At 42.4% G+C, this 21367-nt stretch overlaps 1 protein-coding gene across 1 annotated transcript; it reads left to right on the top strand.

The window, feature by feature from the left end:
• The first annotated feature begins 2262 nt into the window (after positions 1–2262).
• On the top strand, positions 2263–14124 carry sap30.S (Sin3A associated protein 30kDa S homeolog). The gene is given in 4 exon segments (NM_001094356.1): positions 2263–2624; positions 8929–9054; positions 12914–13012; positions 13908–14124. Coding segments are annotated over 4 exon segments (585 nt in total). The 5' UTR covers positions 2263–2387; the 3' UTR covers positions 14031–14124.
• Positions 14125–21367: the final 7243 nt, after the last annotated feature.

Below are 21367 nucleotides of genomic sequence, written 5' to 3'. Positions count from 1 at the left end.
TGTGCGAAATTGCACGGAAATTGCCGATCTCTCAGTCAGCTTACCAAAGATGCAGAGGATGGACGCGTGAAACTTCGCTATAAGAATCTGCGCCGAGGGGTAAGTATGGAGTATGGGCATTATTTCCCCCCCAGGGGGTAGTTAGCATGGTGGGAGGAGGGAGGGAGGTCTACCCGGGGTGGGGTTTTTTTTTCCCCCACAGTTTGATTTCTCCTTTAAGCTGCAAAAGCAGAAAAAAAACATTTGAGAAATTGCTACAGTATTAGTATTGCTACAGTTTGGTACATCATAAGAAAGAAAGAAAGAAAGAAAGAAAGAAAGAAAGAAAGAAAGAAAGAAAGAAAGAAAGAAAGAAAGAAAGAAAGAAAGAAAGAAAGAAAGAAAGAAAGCACTGATGAACTCAGCAAAGCAAAAAGACCTGGACGTCCACGGAAGACAACAGTGGTGGATGACCGCAGAATCATTTCCATGGTGAAGAGAAAACCCTTCACAACAGCCGAACAAGTGAACAACACTCTCCAGGAGGTAGGAGTATCTATATCCAAGTCTACCATAAACTGCATGAAAGTAAATACAGAGGGTGCCCTGCAAGGTGCAAGTCACTCATAAGCATCAAGAATAGAAAGGCTAGATTGGACTTTGCGAAAAAAAAAAAAAAAAATCTAAAAAGCCAGCACAGTTCTGAAAAAACATTCTTTAGACAGATGAAACCAAGATCAACCTCTGCCAGAATGATGGCAAGAAAAAAGTATGGAGAAGATGTGGAACAGCTCATGATCCAAAGCATATCACATCATCTGTAAAACATGGTGGAGGCAGTGTGATGGCTTGGGCATGGCTGGCAGTGGCACTGGGACACTAGTGTTTTTCCATGATGTGACACAGGACAGAAGCAGCCAAATGAATTCTGAGGTGTTCAGAGACACTGTCTGCTCAAATCCAGCTAAATGCAGTCAAATTGGGAGGTGTTTCATAATACAGATGGACAATGACCCAAAAGATACAGCTAGGGTTGCCACCCGGCCAGGATTACAAATTTACCGGCATCTCGCGATGTGGCCCTACCCCTTTTTGCAGCAGGACCCCCTTGGCTCTGCACTTTTTTTGTGTCACACTCCCAGGCTCTGCCCCTTTTTGCATCACGGCCCACCCCTTTAGTTCCCGCCCCCACCACTGGCTGGTACGTTTTTTAAAAGGTGGCAACCCTAATAGTGATGTGCGGGCCGACCCGATACCTGCTGGGCGGGTTCGGGTCGACCTGGCACTGCTCCTCGCGGGTGGTGGGCAGGTCGAGCTCTTCTCCTGCTCTCCCTGCCCGCCACCTTCAATTGCCTGCATCCGACTTCCGGTTTTATAGACTCGCATCTGCTCGCCCCCCCCCCCTTTTTGTGACATCATTGGCGGGGCGGGTCTATAAAAGGACCCAGGAAGCGTGGGTGCGGCCAGGCGTGGGTTGCAGCAGGGGGGTTAGGGTCGATTGTGGGTCAGGAAAACCCTGACCCGAACATCACTAAACCCTTCATACAGCCAAAGCAACCCAGGAATTAAAGCAAAGAAGTGGAATATTCTTGAATGGCCAAGTCAGTCACCTGATCTGAACCCAAGTGAGCAGCATTTCACTTGTTAAAAGCTAAACTTAGGACACAAAGGCCTGGCAGAGCATTAAACAGGAGGAAACCCAGAATCTGGTGATGTCCATGAGTTCAAGACTTCAGGCTGTCATTGCCAGCAAAGGGTTTTCAGCCAAGTATTAGAAATGAACATTTTTATTTTCAGTTTTTTAATTTGTCCATTTACTTTTGAGCCCCTGAAATGTGAAGGGATTGTGTTAAAAAAAGGCTTCAGTTCCTCACATTTTTTAATGCAATCTATTTGTTCAACCCACTGAATTAAAGCTGAAAGTCTGCAGTTCAACTGCATCTGAGTTGTTTCATTTACAATTCATTGTGGTAATGTACAGAACCTTAATTAGAAAAAGAAAAAGTTGTGTCTGTCGGGACGTAACTTGTATTTGGAGAGTGTGCCAGGCTGTCAGTCAGGAGAAAGAGTGGAGAGTGGATAGTAGCAGGACACTGATAGTAACAGGACACTGATAGTAACAGGGCACGGGCAGTGCAGGAAGTTTGGGCAGGAGTGCGGCCAATGTTACACAGTTAGTAGAGACACGTCACACAGGGGGCGGGCTCAGTCTATCGTTGCTGGGAATGTGTTGCTTTGAAAGCCAGACACTTTAGCACATGCCTGTGAGGCTCAGTGTATGTTCAGAGAGCACTTTGTTGTTGTTTTTTTAGCCCAGCTGACACCTCGAATGCGCCCCGTACTCCAGCTCTAGAGCCGGCCGATACCAACCCCCCACTGACAAAACGGATTTGCTTTGTAACAAAATGATGAACGGGTTCCCGCCTGACGAGTTCCGACGAGACACCGCCGCAGAGCTCGGCTCCCCCACCGCCTCCGTCTCCCCAACAATAGGGGTGGCGGCTTTGGGTCCCTTCAACGGGCAGGTGTGTTGCCTGCGGGAAGAAGGGGAACGGTGTAACCGGCCGGCGGGGAATGCCAGCTTCAGCAAGCGGATCCAGAAGAGCATTTCTCAGAAGAAAGTCAAGATCGACTTGGACAAAACAGTGAGTAGCTTCGCGTGTGTTTCCCCCCCCCCTTTGGTGCGCGCTCGGTGGTTCATTCCAAAGAGCCAGTGAGTGATTGCGACTAGTTCCCCTCAGTGCAGTACAGACAAGTGTATTGTGAGCTCTGCGGCTGAGACACTTACAGGCTGAGCCTTTCTCTGTTGCCTTCTGTGTCGGCTCTTATTGTGCAGCTGCTTTGACTACAAAGTAACCGACAAGTCTCATGTACAACACTATATATATGGCACATCTGCACTCTCTGTTGCACTACAATTCCCAGCATTCCCAGTCAGACTGCGGGCTAGCGCTGGGAGCTGATGGGAAACAAAATACAACTGGGGTTTTTAGAAATAGATAAAGTTGCTTTTAATCGTCGGCAGCGATTCTATGAAGTTTGCAGCAGTGAATGTGGCCGCGTCATTGATGCAGGAACTCGGGCAGAGAGAGAGATCGCACATTACACACGTCCCGCTGCATCTCCCAGACTTTGCTCTAATCCCCCCGGGGCTCGGCGCATAGAGGCAGCGCAATAGGAATGAGGAGCAGTTGCCGAGCGGTGGCGCAGGCGCAGTGCACTTTTCATTCTGACATAAACGCTCCATGTCTCCCTCACAGGCTGGTTTTGTGCTTCATGTGTATTTCTAGGGGAGTATAGTAACTATATATATATATATCCATCCAGCTGCCGTCATTGTAGCCAGGGTGCAGAGTGACTGTCGCTGCTACACGGAAGCTTGAAAAAAATCCTGAAACGTCGTTTATCCGGGTCCTGCCAGTGTTCCAAATAAAGGCATTGTTATTCAAAGAAAGGATTTATTTGCTGCTACATGGATAGATAGCTGCTGGGGCAGACGCCGGGTTTCGACTGGGGGGCCCATCTGGACTAATGTCCAGGAACCCCACCAACCCCCGCCCCCTACTATGATGCGCCGAGCGCGCATGGATGAAGACATGGGCAGATGGCTAAAAAAATCCAATCGGGAGAGGGGACAGGCGCAGCGGGTGCCCATTAAGGGTCGGGGCTCACCAGGTTTTTTCCCGGTGTCCTGCAATAATAAGCACAGTGACAGCAGCCACACTCTCGTCTGGCCAGTGTCGGACTTGCCCGACGAGAGTGTGGCTGCTGTCACTGTGCTTATGTTATTGCTTCATTCTCTGTCTGACTGGCAAGTGTCAATGAGGGGAGTTCAGACTGAAGCGTTGCTACTGTGCAACTTTGTGTCATGTTGCATATGCTGCGTTTCAGCCGCTCAGTACCACACACACACACACACACACACACACACACACACTGCACGTCTTCTGTCACAGGCCATTTCAACACAAGCTGAACCAGTGTCGGACTGGGATGCCCACCAGAAAACCTTAGACCATGGGCCCACTTTCCAAGCTATTATTCCTCCTTTCCTCACTCAAACTATTTATTCTCCTAGTCTTTTATATCTACTTACTATATTCTTCCATTATTAAACATTTTTCCCCATAAAGAAATAGAGAATGACCATGAAATTGGCTAAATGGTTAGAAGCAAGTTGCCCACTGGGAGTTTTCCTGGTATCCCAGTGTTCCAGTCCGACACTGAGCTGAACTACACCTCCCCAACATTGGCTGAACGAGGTAGCCTTAGCTGAAGAGCAGACAATATGGTTGCGTTTCCAGGCTCTTACAAACAGCCCCATGTGATATGGAAAGGGACTGTTGTCTCCTCCGCTCACCCGTATCCAGCCCCGCCCCCAGAATCCAAGTGCACACGGCTCAGCTAGTGAGGGATTAGTTGCTCGGCAGCTGCTGCTTCTGCACACACACAACTGTCAATTCATAGCTCAACTGTGCCCTACAGCTGCCTCTGCAAATAGGTGTCTCCTTCTCACGCTTTCATATGTTGCTGCTTTGTAAACAGACACTTGATGCTGCCATACAGCCGGCAAATAAAAAAAAAAAAAAAACAATTTATAACTATACAGTATTACTGGCTGTACATGATAAAATGCTTCTCTGCAGATTATGATAGCTTTGGTTGTTTCTCTTCTGCAAAGCATCAAGGGATTTGTAGTTCTTTGTTGCGTGATCCCCGCAGGCAAAGTACAGGGATGTTGCAGAGCAGGAAATCAATGCAGCAGTGCTTGTTGCAGTGACACATTTAAGATTCGGGGAGATTAGTCATCCAGCAACAAATTGCCTCTTCTTCGGGCAACTAATCTCCCCTAAACGTCTTCCCACCGGCTAGAATATAAATCGCCAGTGGAGTGGCACTCGGAGTGTTTTGTTTTCCTAAGTCGCCCCAAGTTTCCTCGTAAGGCGCCTAATCACCAGTGTTGTGCAGCTCTAACACCCTGTCTAAAAAATTCCAATAAGGGTGGTGACACACGCTAAGATTCTGAACTACACCTCCCCAACATTGGCTGAAAAGTTCCATTGGAATGTGTATTGGTATTATACACCAGCAAAGTAGATACCACCATTACTTCTTTTTTTCCTACCACTTATGTCACTTTTCTTAGCTGATTTTTCATGCACATAAACTGCATTAGAGTGCTAATTAATATGTACATGAGTCATAATTCATGAATACCTGGCCCTATGTCCTGTTTCACTTTTGTATGTAATCTGTATGTTTGATGTGTACACCCATCTATTGTTCAGCCATGCAGAATATGTTGTTGCTTTATATGTGTAATAGATCCTTCTAATTGTAGGCTGTGCACTATAAAACAAAATACTTTTGGGAACAGAGCAGTGGGTGGGTCCATGTTGTTCCTGCAACATATCTGTATATTTTTATTTATAGTGCTTGAGATCAAAGCACTGTACATCAGAACAATACATTCATAGAACAAACAGGGGGTCATTACAATACTAAATACAAATATATACAAAATACAATACAAATAAATACAGTTACAATAAAGATTTGGAGGTTTATAAATTAAAAGGTCGAATCCACGAGGCGATCCTCTTCTGGCTTTTTCTTATTTCCCAGTAGAACAAAATAGCTGCCTTTTTAGTTAAAGTGGACCCGTCACCCAGACATAAAAATCTGTATAATAAAAGTCCTTTTTAAATTAAATATGAAATCCAATTTCTTTTTTTTATTAAAGCATTCATAGCTGTTGTAAACTCATTTAAACATATCAGCTGTCAATCAAATATTGTCTGCCCCTCCTCTATGCCAGTGGCATAGAGGCGGGGCAGACAATTACTTTCACTTTCCATTCAGCACTTCCTAGATGTCACTGCTCTCCCTGCATTCCCCCAGCTCTCTTAACGATTTAATTGTGTAACCATGGCATGGGGATGGACATTGGGTCCCTGTCCCCTGGTGCACAAACAAGATTCTGAGATGATACAAGACTTGTCTTAATAACAATGTCCACAAAATGGCTCCTTCCTGGTTGCTATAATTATGAGTTCCCAGACTGATGGAAACAATATTCAAATAATTTAAACAGTGTAATTAAAGTTCATTTTGCTTGACTAACATGATAAAATAGGATTTGGAATAATTTGGTTTGGGCGACGGGTCCCCTTTAAAGTTCAGCTTTTCGATCTACTGTGCATGCACAGGCGGCGAGAAGAAAGAAGCGGGAAGAGGATCACTCCGTAGTGCTCGCTGGAATAACCCCGGGCCGGTGCCGTTTTCTGCTAATAGGAGCTCCTATTAGCGAGTGGGATAAGACTTTTCTTCTCCATTAAAGAGGTCAAATAAGATCAGCTCCCATTGACTTCTGTAGCACTTCAACAACTTTTACTTGGCAAAGTTTTGCCTCAGAGGTTTTCGTGGTTGAAACATTTCTCAGCAGCATCTCTGGAATATTACCTACTATTGTATCAATTCAAACAGCTGCCTTTAATGAAACGCAGGGATTCTGCTCAGCAGGGATAAAGATAACAAATGTATCAACTAAATGTGTCAATTTAGGGTCAGGCCACATGAGCAGATTCAGGGAGATTAGTCACCCCAGTGACAAATCGCCTCTTCTTCGGGGCAACAATCTCCCCGAACTGCCTTCTTCCTGCCCTCCGCCGGCTAAAATGAAAAGCGTCGCATGTGAATTGCCACAGGCGATTTTCATTTTAGCCGGCAGGGGGAAGGCGGTTCTGAGAGATTGTCGCCCCGAAGAAGAGGCGATTTGTCGCTGGGGCGACTAATCTCCCCGAATCTGCTTGTGTGGACTGACTCTTAGAACAGTTTAGAACTGAGTAGGTGCCCCCCTCCCAGAGCTGCTTTAGAAAAATGTAACTTTATACTCCAATATTAGCAAAAATGCTGCTCCTGGTAATTTTAAGAGCTGTATTTCCGGTTTCCAACCCATATATTTGTCTCTTATAGCACAGGGAGCACAATTGCGCTTCTTTGCGCTAGCGTCCTAGCCCCCTTTCAGTGCCAAAAAGTATATATAGCACTAAAATTACTTATGCTACATTTTACAATAGGCTCGAGTATTTCAATTGCCAGTCAACTGCAGCTTTTGCATCTATTTTTCATAATTAACCTCCCAAGCAGGTAATCTTAGTTCATGTGCCATTGCAGTAATGAATGTGTTACTTTTTTGCATATCTATGCAGCGGGGAGGTGTTGAGAGCCTTTATAAACAGTGTGGATGGTTAGTTTTGCTCAGTTATCTCTGCTCTGTTATTCTGAGCACCTCATTTCCAGGAGATAGCAGTCTTATTTAAGGGTAAGGGCCTGGCCACACGGGCAGATTCGGGGAGATAAGTTGCCAGGTGACATCTCCTCTTCTTTGCGGCCAGCGCCGGATTTCAATAAGGGGCGCCCCTAGGCCGCGCAGTCCGACCAGGCGGCCGCGCGGTCCTAGCGCCCACCTCACCTCCCCTTCCCAGCACGCCGGCGAAAAAACGCAGGCGCAGCTGCTGTAATTGAATGGCGACGCACGCGTCCCCATAATGCGGCTGGGCGGCATGCCACCCCAATTTTTGTGCCACCCTAGGCCCGGGCCTATGCGGCCTTGCCGCAAATTCGGGCCTGTTTGCGGCGACTAATCTCCCCCATCTGGGTTGAAAATCTTGGGTGGGTGGTGCCTAATTTTATAGGGGAATTTGGGCAACAACCCTATTTCTTTAGCATTAAAATTAACTCCGTTTAGTTGTTTTGAGATTGCTCACCAGAAATAAAGACTTTTTCATTGCTTTCTATCTTTTATTTTTAACTGTTTTTCCAAAATTGAAGTTTACAGTTTGACGTTCCTTTCTCTGGTGTGTCATTTCCCAGCAACATCTGTGGAATATTAGCAACTATTGTATCAATTCTAACAGCTGCCTTTAATGAAACACAGGAATTCTGTTCAGCAGGGACAAAGATAACTAATGTATCAACTCATGCATCATTTAGAACAGTTACAGAGTCAATGATTCTTTAGAAAGACATAAGAAGGTGAAAAATGACACTTTAAACTTTAATATTACAAAAAGGTGGAAACTATATTGTAAATAGTATTTAATTTTGGTATACTATATTAACTATATTAAAGGACCAGTAACATCAGTTGGTATATAACAGTTGGTATACATAGAAAAAAAAAAACACCGAGACAAATGAAACTTTAAAATCGCAAAGCCTTTATTAAGAAATAACTTACTGAAACTCCGCTTCCACTCCTCTTCAGAAAAGGCAGCACGGCGACGATCCATCATGTGGCGCTAGATTTCTCCTCCCTGGCTATCTTCTATAAGGAATGCAGGGAGGAGAAATTGAGCGCCCTCACGATGGATCGCCCGATCGCTTTTCAAACAGAGTTTCGGTAAGTTATTTCTTAATAAAGACTTTGCGATTTTAACGTTTAATTTGTCTTGGTGTTTTCTCTTCGATGTATACTAACAATTTTTTTTAAATTTTTTTTGATGTTACTGTTTCTTTAAGTTAATTAAACTAAAACGAAGGTGAACAGTCCATTTAAAGTGAGTGCCAGACCTTGGCAGAGGTTCTTGTAGACTCTGGGAACCAAGTTTTATAGTGATGGGCTGGTACAATTCAATTCGTACATCCATTTATCAAAATAAAGTTGAATTCCAGCAAATACAGAGACTGCTGATGGGTCCCGTAACACACAAAAATGTCACTTAAGCCTCTGTCAGTGGGAAAGCATTTGTATCCTGGTACTTTAAAGAAGTCCCATTGAATCTTGTGCCCTGTAGCAGCTGATCTACTTGTTTTCCACTATCGTTCTACCATTTATTGGTATTTAGTAAGCTGTACCACATAGTAGGAATTGTCTGTGCATGTCCTGTTTCTTATCATTTTCTCTTTGGGATATATTTGCAAACATTTGTTTCTGTTTCTGTTTAGGCAAGGCACCTCTATATATGTGACTTTCACAAGAACTTAATTCAGAGTGTCAGAAATAGAAGGAAAAGGAAAGGCAGTGATGATGACGAAGGTGATTCCCCTGTTCATGACACTGATACTCCTGAGGTATTTATGTTTCCCTACATTGTATATATTGTACATCAACTAAATATAACTTTCAGCCTAAACTTATTAAAAAGATCCTTAGAAAGCTATAGAAGTAACTTAATTGTATCATTGTTATCTTGCAGCAGATTGCAAGAGAGAAACCAGTGCACTGCTATTGTAAACAAAGCTCACTGTATATAATAGCTATATTATAATACTACATAAGTAATAATAGGGATATTGGATCTCTTGTTGAATGTCTGAAGAACACATGATCTAGTAGGCTTAGGGTTTGTTCAGGGCTAACTTGGAGGCCGAGATAGTTTGTGACAGATACTTCTTACATGTGGACTGGTTTATATCAAAATGATAATTTTTGTGTAACTTATTGACAGGTGGGGGTTGTAAAATTACCTTGGAGGGCTGCATCCAACCGGCCGGCCTCCAAATAGGCAGTGCTGTTTTACATGATCAAATATCCAAGGCAGTGAGAGGTTACAGAGTAAATGTATTTTTAACCAATTTCTATTTTTTGGCTGTGTTCAATGTTTTACAATATAAAGCTATTGCCTCACCTTTACCTTGATACAAGTACATAAATAGGGTTGAATATTCTGTTCTAATACACAAAAGCCATGAATACCTTGTAAATGATATCCTTATAAATGGTGACTAGTGATGTAATCAGTTATAAACGGTGAGTAGTTATGTAATTTTTGTCACATGACTTCCTAAAACTTGTGTATTATAATAAATAAAGTACCACTTGTTGCAAAATATGAGGATATTAGAAGTCGCCTCTGAGACAATATCCTTATATTTTACAAAAGGGGTACTTTATTCACTTTATACTGTCTATACATTCTTCTAATAATTATTATATATTGACTTTACTTCCTCTTTAAGACAAAAGATATCTGTTTACTGATCTCAAAGAAAGGAATATAATAGAAGGGATATGCACAGTGTGGGCTTTTTTTGAAATATAAATTTTTTTTTTTGATATAGTAAACCAAAAGTATCTGCCACTTTTAAGCAGGTATTAAATGTTAGGCACCCCAAGTGATCGCATGTACTTACCTGAAACTGCGCATGCACACCCGCTTGAAGAAATAAGAAGTCGGAAGGCGATCGCTCAGTGGTGCTCACTGGTATAACCCCCAGACCGGTGCAATTTTCTTCTTATAGGAGCACCGGCCTGTGGTTTCAGGTAAGTACATGCAATCACTTGGGGGTGCCCAGCTTTTGTCACCCCCAAGTTAAAAGACCTTTCCTTCTCCTTTCATTTAATGAAAAAGTTTACAATGCAAAATGCTATTTTGTGTTTGTAATTGTTTAAATATGTTTCCTATTTGATGTGCATTCCTATAAAGTTGCACCTTGATTAGTGCAACACAGTGCTGGAAAGATGAAATTCAAAATATTAACCCCAATTTGACCCGGGTTCAATGCCTGATTGTTGGCCCTAATTTACTGTTAATTGCTGAGTGCTCTGTAATATTCTATATTCTGTTTTTTGACCAGCTATATTATGGGATTGAAGCTATATATTGGTGAAGTGTCTGATGACTTGATTACCTTGTTGGGCTAATTCCACACCTAAGGGCCATTGTACTCTTTGGAGATTCCAGTTGTTAGAACAGTCCTGGGCCCTGTTACTGCTCCTTTCTCCTCCTAAGTGTCTACTGATTACTTCACAGCCCTGATAATTCCCCCATTTGGTTATAGTTCTATATATGCTAAGAAAAAAAATACACCACAGGTCACAGATGACAAAAATTTGGGTTTATGGTTCAAGGGCTGTAATATACTTGGCTTAAACAAGAAGCCACTTTATTTTTATTGATTTATTTATTTTCTTTGTTTGTTGATCTAAATGTTCAAAAGCTATTTGAACTGATTGGCCAGTTTCAGGCTAACTTCCATAGAAAATCTAAACAGAAATTCTGACAAGCACTGCTTTCCAGGTTTGGATCCAGGGAGGGCACTATCTGCAAGAATTTACTTTCATTTAATCTGTCCAATGCTTGTGTGGGTTTTCTTTGGGTACTATGTTTTCCTCCCACACTCCAATTACATACAGGCGGGTTAAATGATAAAATTGACCCTAGTGTGTGTCTGTATACAATATAGTCCTTAGATTGTAAGCTAATGTGAATAATTGGCTTTAGAGGGTTTTTTTACTATAAAATCCAAATTTTTTTATGGAGAAAAATAACTCGATTTTTTTTCGGAATTTATTAAACCCAGAGGGTGTTAAAAGTCTGAATTAAAAAAAGTACTACAACTCAGACCTGCCGAGTTGATGTAGAAGTCAACTGGAGATGTCCCAAATATATCCTGATCTGCGCTGGGTTCAGTCGCACTCCAGCCTGTAACACCACCTAAGACAGCGCTCTAAATGCCGCATTGCTAGCGCAGAGATCAACATTGTGCTCTCTGCGCTAGAAAAGACAAATTTCTGGTTTAAAAAACTGCTCTGCTGGAGAGATGCCGTCTGAGGCAAGGTACTTACCTTGCCTCATGGCAGAAATGCCCCTGGTTGGGTTTTGTGCAATAATTAACAAAAAATATGAAAAATTTGTGCGATTTGAGTTTTTTGTAGAGTTTTTTGCCGAAAGTCGGGCAGATGTTGATCGGGCAGGGTAAAAATCCCATGAGATCGCGGACCGCATCTTGTTGATGCGGTCCCACGATCTAACCGCCCGTACTCCTGCATTATGATCCGATCATTGGGCCCTAGGGCCCACGATCGGTCAGCGCGATATGACCCACGTCAATGTTGGGGGGGGGATACGCTCGTTTGGCAACATCGCCAAATGAGCGGATCTCTGTGTATGGCCACCTTAAGGGAAATGGCACACTGACCCCTATAATTTTGATACACCACATTGTTTCAAAATCAGAGGGTGGCAAACCATTTGGTTTTGCCCTCACCAGACCAGTGAGTGCCCGGCAGGATCAAGGTCATTTCCATATAGGTCAACGGAGGGGCAATTCCGGCTATTTTGCTGCCTGTCAAGCCATGTACCATAGCTACATGCAAAAGAAGGTGAGGCAGTGTCAATTCAGACAACTAAAGGTCTCTGGTGTTTCATCACAGGCAGATTTAAGCTGCCAATTTGGCTCCTTAAGTCTATATCAGCCGCCTATCTGCCCAAGTATGTGGCCTCCTTATAGATATCTTTCTGGTTTGAAAATCCCCTTGGACAAGGATCACATGAGCGCATCGATGTTGTCCTCTCCTGATGGACTTGCATAGGGCTCTGTTTTGACCTGATCATTGGAACAAGGGCCAAGTGATTGAGTCTGCCCTATTTGGCCTGGCACGTAGGTGGTCAAATAAACAGATCTTAATGTGTATGGCCACCTTATGGTACATGTGGTGTATTCCCTTCTGGGCAAAACCACCCTGAAACACAGCAGCCAGTCATTTGCTTTATTGGTAACCAGCCTAACATACGTAATTAAAACAAATGCAAGGGTACATATATTTGACTTGAGTGCTTCTGTGCTGGGTGAAATAACCAGCAGATAATATGCCACAAAAGTAGCTTTTCCCATAAGGCTAGCAATGGATACAATTTTAGATTAAAATTCATATATTTCTAAAGCCCTTTTATATTATCCTTTTAACCTAGACTAAACTATGAAATGCAGCCAAAATAGATTGAAACTTATAATAATGTCACCAAAGAGGCTGTGGTAGAAAAAAAAATCCATTACATATTATTGCTTTGCTAAACATTACTTTGAAGGTCACTTCAGCATTTAGAAACCTTTTAATGGTATTGAGAAGGGAATACAAAAGTCAGCATGCAGTTGTATTCCTTGTACAAGTGGTTATAAACTCAAAAAGAGATTTTGTTCATTCCAGGTGGATTTGTTTCAATTGCAAGTAAACACACTGAGAAGATATAAGCGGCATTTCAAACTTCAAGCAAGGCCAGGGCTAAATAAAGCTCAGCTGGTGGAAGTAAGTGCAACAGGTTAAAGATTAATAATATTCCATGTTATCAGTATCCCAGTAACTGTATGGGTATTGATAGCAATTCATCAGTCATATCTTCATTTGTATTTCTTGTGCTTTAGTACACATTTACTTGTAGTTAAAACATTTATACAGGTACGGGACCTATTATCCAGAATGCTCGGGTCCTGAGGCTTTTTTGGTTAATGGGTCTTTCCATAAGTTGGATCTTTACACCTTAAGTCTACTAGAAAATCATGTAAACATTAAATAAACCTTATAGGCTGGTTTTGTTCCCACTAAGGATTTTTTATATCTTAGTTGGGATTAAGAACAAGCTACTGTTTTATTATTACAGTGAAAAATAAAATAATTTTTAAAAACTTGGATTATTTGGTTATGATGGAGTCTTTCCCTACTTTGGAACTTTCTGGATAACTGGTTTCCGGATAACGGATCCCATACCTGTACTGCAATCTGATTAGTAAGGTCATTAAACTTAGTGGGCAGACTGTAATGGTAACCATGACAAATTTAAAGTGGATAATACAGATCTGAGCCACATTTATTTTAATAAAAACAGGTAATGTTCAGATGTCATTTCAATCTGTAAAAATTCATCTTTCCATGGTTTGGGGACACTGAGATGTCTATTTAACCACTATTAAATTAAATCCGTACCATCCACGGTTTAGATTGGGAAACCCATAAATATATTAAAGCGTTAGAGCTTTAATTTGATGCCTCAGTGCTATGGACCCTAGTAGAAGTTGTCCCAGTGATGATACAAAAGGCCAGATTCACTGTAATAAATGTATTACTGAACTTTCTCAGATTAATGATGCTGGTCTAAATGTTCCTGTTTTATTGGTCATTTTGCTTTTTTTTTCTCTCCTTTTAGATAATTGGATGCCATTTCAGGACACTCCCTGTAAATGAAAAGGACACATTAACATATTTTATCTGCTCCGTGAAGAATGAAAAGAACAAATTGGACCACAAGTCTGACGGTGGTCTCCATTAGAACACACAAAAGGTTTTATGGACACTTGGATCTGCTGGAGATTTCCACAAGCTCTGCTATGGAATAACATCTGTAAATAAAATAGTTTATTTTAGTGCTTATTGTGGAACTGTATATGTTGCAATCTCAAAGATTGACATTTTCTTACAAAAAAATTGAAGGATTATAATGATTAGCTGCTATGATGTCAAATGTGTTGAACCAATCAATTGGCAAAAAACGAGAGACTTGCACATCTCGGCAAGGTTTGTAGGGATACATTGACAAGCAACTGTCCCAGCTAGGCGAATTTCTCATAAAGGTTATTTATCCAAATGGGATGACTGATTTTGGCTGCTGTTGTAAAATGTGTAGGAAGCTATATAACCTGCCACTACCTTTATTATCCTGGGGCCTTGGAAGGCTAGTTTATATGGAAAATAAATGGAACTTAGGATCATTTTCTGTAGCACTTGTAACATGTAGAACATTTTTTATAAGCACTGTATGGGCTATGGTTCTGATGCAGTGCACCAAAGAAGTAGGTTCCCTAGATTGCACTTGCACTGTACAGAGAAAGCATTTCTTTGGTTATGGGGACTTGGCTTGTTTAACAGTATGATACTTGGTACATGTCTATGAGGAATGTCCAACTCAGGACATCCCAGTCCTTTTACAATAAGCCCCTATTTGTAAGAGACCTGCATGTTGGACACCCCTGGGCTGTAGGAACTTCTGAAACGCAAAGCCCATGGGGTTCCCTGAATAAGATCTCCTACTGGCGTTAAAGGGAATATTTGTGGCCTTTCCTAAAACCATACGTTAACCAGTTACACTTTATCATGGAATTAGTAAACAAAGAGATAATAATTAGGGCAGAGAGGCATTAGTTCTATATCCTCCGGCTCAAAGGGAGGCTTCATTCTGCACCACCTTGTGCTACGTTACTGAATTCAATTGGTGTTTTCCAGCTGACTGAGAAAGTCACAAATGATCTGACATTAACCTTTCTCCCTATATACCCTATATATTCCCAGTACCTGTACAAATCACATATTATGGATTTGTGATCAGTTATCCAGAATTCTGGCTTAGGGGGTTTGCCCTAGTTTAAGTCTAAAACATTTCTGTGTCATTTTCAGGGTTAATAAATATGAATTACAAGGCATTGTCTTATTACAGAAGAACAGCAGGACACAGAACTGTTTATCTATACCTGTTGCCACCCGTTTGGAGAACATTCTGTATAACCGATCCCGTGCCTGCATTGCAAAATATAATCATTTTAGATATTCATAATATATACACCAGGGATATAAAGCAGACGGCCATCCAGCTGTTGCTGAATTATATCTGCCAGAATCAAACAGCCTGGGTTTTATAGTTAGCAGCAGAGTAAGGGTGCTGCTTCCATATCCCTGATTTTACATTTTCTTCTTGTTGGGACCTTCCATTATTGGGGGGCACCACCTTATTAACCTTGGCATTAAGTATTGTGATCCAATTTCCCCTTTACATTTTTTTAGAGTAAAGATGTGGGTAGCTTTATTCTGATATGCCTGGATCCCTGAAGGTAAGTTCAATTATTGGCTTCACTTGGGGAGACTGTAAAGTGGGGAGGTAGTAATTGTTGTGCTAATTCATTATAGTATTAACTCATTTCACTAATTATATTTCCTTAATACATATAGGACAATCACTTTGCACCAGATTTGGTGTCACCCGGCTACTGCATATCTTGACCATTACTACTTTGTTGGATAAATTAGTAGGGGTTTTATTTATTTATTATATATATAGTGAAGTGAACCACACAATAAGGTATAGTCAATTAGATTTATTTTTAAAGGGAAGCTATAGGCACAATGAAATGTCCTGCAGTGTTTTTTTTTTGTGTATGTAAATGTGTGTATGTGTATATATATTTATTTTATATTAATTTCAAGAAGAACCAGCAACAGAGGGTTATTTATATTAGTGGACAAAAAGCTCCCAGCAGGGACCGAAAACATTACGTTGGCTATGCATGCCTTACCACATACACTTTTTTCACTAATATAAATAACCCTGTGTTGCTGGTTCTTCTTGATATTATACTAAACTTTAATTGTGCAACTGGGTGATGTTCAGAAGCGGAGTGCCACCCATTCCATGAAATATACATTTTATATTATATGAACTGGTGCATCTGGCATATACAGTCATGCACTTTGTTTTTCATTGAAATAAATTAGGTGCTCCCGATGCATCATTAAAGTTTGTGCATTTTAGTGTGTTAAAAGAAATGTTTCTGGAGAAGCAAATATTTTTGTAGTTCTGTTACTAACTTATGTCCTGCTAGCCAGATACCTGTTCGCCACAAACTTAAAGAGTGAGTAGGTACTGCCACGTAGGAGCTAATGAAGTTGCCTCACATTTCCAGACATGAATTGCACCCCAAGTCCAAATAACCTGTATTCAAATAAATAGGAAGTGATCTTTTTGCACACTTCAAAATGTCTGGAATTGCAACCAAGCTATTGCTTTAACCCACGTCTATCTATTATTAATCAGGGTGTTAAATTAGAAATGCTCCATTTTTTATCCTCCTGTTGTACAAAATCAAGGCCCATTCCATCTCAAGCTCACACTGGTCCCTATATGGCCCTTGATTCCAATGTGACTATGTTGCTAGGAGCAGCAGGTGCCATTTCATCCAGGCCCATCCTCACAGTAGTTCCTGCCACCCCATTAGAGCCTGAGGTCCCCTAGTTTCACCAGTGGCTACGTACATGATTCATCAGCACATTCTGCAGTTCTGATCATTTTGATGTCGGTTTCTATTAATCAGTCATATTCTCTGTAGGATTTGCCACTGTATCATCAGCCTTATTTGATAACTATTTCATTGTATGTCATTTCTTGGCCCAGTTTTCTATAACAGGCTTATTATGGCCGATATTGGCTTTTTTCAGTGGCACTAGCAGTCACATTTAAAAGTCATATCCCTTATGGAACTATTTCCCTAATTTTCTGCTTACATTCTACAATCCTACAGTCAAAACTACTTACTAAGAGAAAGCCATTATTCTTTTACTAGCCCATGCTGGATTGTTTTAATCATTATTCATTTACATGGTGCACTATCATTCTTTGATATTGCAGGTTCTGTAAAATGCACAGGGGAATGATATTTTTCATGTAGAATTTGAGACGTTGAGACAGTCTCAGTCTGGCTGGAGCACCATATAGCTGTAGCTTCCCTTTAAACCTGCTTTTCCCTGCAGGGATGAAAAGCCTATGGGGTCACTACTGTATGCTAAGCCTCTGTGAAATGCTTAGGTGTTTAATTTTAATGAGATCCCAGGGCTAAGCCAACCTTATAAGCGTCCCTGTTATTTACAGTAGATCACTGTTATAGCATTGTAACACTGGCCCACGTGATGTATTCTGTCCTCTAGAAGTTGCACTTACTGATTGTTCTATTAATTCTCAACTTGTAATTATATGTTGGCATGTAAATATTACACAATGGAGTCTCTGGTCTTGCCTAAATGTAAATGAATGTGATGGCTTTAATTAAAAATGAACAGACGTTGCTTATGTGTATTGTTTTGTTTCTGTTAATGTATAAAAGGTTTAGATAACAGGATTTTTTATACTTACCGTTAAATCTGTTTCTCTGTGATCAATAGGGGGACACAGGGACGATGGGGTTAAGCTCCACCCTCCAGGAGGCAGGACACTTACTAATAAATTTGTGGGCGTGCCTAACCGGCTTAACCCCCACACTCCAGCTTATCCAATCAGTTTGTCACAAAAAAGGCTGTAACAAGATTACGTAATAATCAAAATAATAATAACCCACGTAGAAGGTAAATCAGGGAATTATCCCGACATGACCAAACGGTCAATAAACAAAAGTTTTAGGGCGGGCCGCCCTGTGTCCCCCTATTGATCACAGAGAAACAGATTTAACGGTAAGTATAAAAAATCCTGTTTTCTCTGTCATCATAGGGGGACACAGGGACGATGGGGACTTAACAAAGCAGCCCCCAAAACAGCAGGGCGGGAAAATGAATTAACCATTACTTCAGCACAGAATGTAGCACCTTGCGCCCAAAAGATGCTTCAGCTGAAGAAAAAATATCAACTTTATAGAATTTTGAAAAAGTATGTACAGAGGACCAGGTAGCCGCCCTGCAAATCTGGTCCAATGAGGCTGAATTACGCCAAGCCCAGGAAGCTCCGATTGCTCTTGTAGAATGAGCTCGAATTCCCTCCGGTGGAATCTTCCCTTTGGCCATGTATGCCTGTCTGATGGTCTCCTTGATCCATCTAGAAATGGTAGCTTTAGATGCAGGATGACCCTTCCTGGGCCCTGATGGTAATACGAAGAGGGTTTGAGACCGTCGAAAAGACCTTGATTTTTCAATATACCATCGTAAGGCTCTAACTACATCTAAGTTGTGTAGTCGACGTTCCTTATCATTCTTTGGTTCCGGACAGAGAGAGGGAACAAACAATGTCTTGGTTGATGTGAAATGACGAGACCACCTTAGGAAGGAAAGACGGAACTGTGCGTAGGACTGCCTTATCCTTGTGGAACACTAGAAAAGATGGATCTGCCGATAGTGCACTCAGTTCTGACACTCTTCTAGTGGATGTAATTGCCATTAAGAACACTACCTTCCAGGTAAGCCAAATATCTGAAATAGATCCCATCGGTTCGAATGGTGGATCCAGAAGGGCTTCAAGAACAACATTCAAATCCCATGCTGGAACTGGAGGCTGATATGGAGGAACTATATGTGCCACTCCTTGTAGAAAAGTGCGTACTGTATCATTCAAGGCTAGTTTGGACTGAAATAGGATTGACAGAGCTGATACTTGTACTTTCAGAGAGCTGAGTTTTAGACCTCGCCTGAGCCCGCGCTGCAGGAAAGACAGAACTCTCGGAATGCTAAGCTTGTGAAAGGATAGATTGAACTCCTCGCACCAACTCAGATAGGATTGCCAGACTCTGTAGTATGATTTTGAAGATGAAGACTTACGAGCTCTCAATAATGTGGCAATAACTTCTTCTGTTAACCCTTGTTTTCGCCAGATGTCTGCCTCAACAGCCATCCCGTCAAAGCGAACAACCCTGGGTTGTGATGTGCCACGGGCCCTTGGAACAGAAGGTCCGGCCTGTTCTCGAGACGTATCGGTTGTGCTATTGACATTTCCTGAAGGTCGTAAAACCAAGTCCTCCGAGGCCAGTAAGGAGCCACCACAATTACCGTGATGTCTGACTGTCTGATCTTCTTGAGGACTCGTGGAAGCATGGGTAGCGGAGGGAATATGTACGCTAGATTGAACTGCCACTTCTGTGTCATGGCATCGACCCCTGCTGCCAGTCTCTCTCGGTAACGAGCAAAGAATCGAGGCACCTTTGTGTTGTTTCTTGACGCCATTAGATCGACCTGTGGTTGTCCCCAATGGAGTACTAGTTTTGCAAACACTTCTGGGTGAAGTTCCCATTCTCCCGGATCTAGACGAATTCTGCTGAGGTAATCTGCTTTGGTGTTTAGAACTCCTGGGATATGGATCGCGGACAGCTGTACTTCGTTGGTTTCTGCCCAACTGAGAATTTGTTGAGCTTCCAACAGCGCCGCTTTGCTGCGAGTACCTCCCTGGCGATTTATGTACGCCACTGCGGTAGCATTGTCGCTCTGTAATCGAACCGGACTTGCTTGTAATAACTCTGTCCATTCGGCCAGAGCTAGTCTTATTGCCCTTAGCTCTAAGATGTTGATTGGAAGTTTGGACTCCCTTGGAGACCATTGACCTTGGGCAGAGAAGTTGTCCCAGGTTGCTCCCCAACCCCTCAGACTGGCATCTGTGGAAATTATCTTCCAATCTTGCGTCGCCCAGGATTGACCCTTGGAGAGATTGGTCGGTCGCAGCCACCACTGGATGGCTACTCTTGTCGACTGAGATAGATTGAGCTTGCGAGTGAGAGCTCCCCCTCTCCATGACGTTAGAATGTTCGCTTGCAATGGTCGTAAGTGAATCTGTGCAAATGGAACGGCTTCTATGGTAGCAACCATGAGTCCCAGTACTCTCATTCCTAGATGAACAGTTGGACTCTGATCTCGGAGGAGTAGACGGACTTGCTTCATGACCTTCATTTGCTTGTCCAACGGAAGATGCACCATTTGTGTAATGGTATTGAACTCGAGACCCAGGAATGTCATGTGATGACTGGGTCGCAAATTGGACTTCGACCAATTTATGGTCCAGCCAAAATTCTGCAGAAGACTGATTGCCTTGCTCCGATCTTCCTCTGCCTTTTCCTCTGATCTGGCTTTCAGAAGCAGATCGTCCAGATAAGGAGTGACTGAAATCCCTTGCAGACGTAATGCCGCCGCCGATACTGCCATTAGTTTTGTGAACACTCTGGGGGCTGAAGAGAGTCCGAATGGCAGAGCCACAAACTGGTAGTGTTGGCTCCTGAATGCGAATCGAAGGAAGGAGTGATGCGGCGGCCAGATTGGTACATGGAGGTACGCATCTCTGATATCGATAGACATCAGCAGTTGATTTTTCTCCATCCCTCTTATCACTGATCTCAGAGTCTCCATTTTGAATCGTACTGATCTGACGAACCTGTTCAGCTGTTTGAGATCTAGTACCGGCCTGAAGGAGCCGTTTTTCTTTGGCACAATGAAAATGTTGGAATAGAATCCGGAAAATCTCTCTGAATGTGGCACTGGAACAATCACTCCAGTTTGTTCTAAATTTGTGATGCAATTTAGAAAGGCAGCAGCTTTGTCTGGATCTGCAGGAACCCTGGACATGATGAATCTTTTGCCAGGAATGGTTGAGAAATCTATGTGGTAACCTTCGGAAATAATTTCGTTCACCCACATGTCTGACGCATGGTTGATCCACACCTCCCGGAATTGGAGTAACTTGCCCCCAATACGCTCCCCCGACTCCGGAAGGGGTACCCCGTCAGGCTGACGAAGACTTATCTGCTGCGGGCTTGATAACCGGTCGATTGGTCTTCCAATGCATGCGACCTTTGTCGTTTGTTTTGGCTCGAAAGTGTGACCGCTGTGGTGAATTGTTTCTTCGTGTGTATCGTCTACTTGAGCCACGAAAAAACCTTCCCCGTCTGGTGGTAGTAGTTGTTTTACTTTTGGCCTGTGGAAGAAAAGTGCTTTTTCCTCCCGTCGCCTGCGAAATAATTTTTTCGAGCTCTTCACCAAACAGGCGCTGTCCCTTGAATGGAAGAGATGTCAAGGACTTCTTAGAACTCAGATCTGCTGACCAATTTTTCAGCCACAATGTTCTACGTGCTGCAACAGAAAGAGCGGAGGTACGTGCCGTGA

The sequence above is a fragment of the Xenopus laevis genome, chromosome 1S (genome assembly GCF_017654675.1).
Source record: "Xenopus laevis strain J_2021 chromosome 1S, Xenopus_laevis_v10.1, whole genome shotgun sequence".
Classification (NCBI taxonomy): Eukaryota; Metazoa; Chordata; class Amphibia; order Anura; family Pipidae; genus Xenopus; species Xenopus laevis.
The sequence above is the reverse complement of the archived record's forward strand: the minus strand, read 5'-3'. Positions and strand labels throughout refer to the sequence as shown.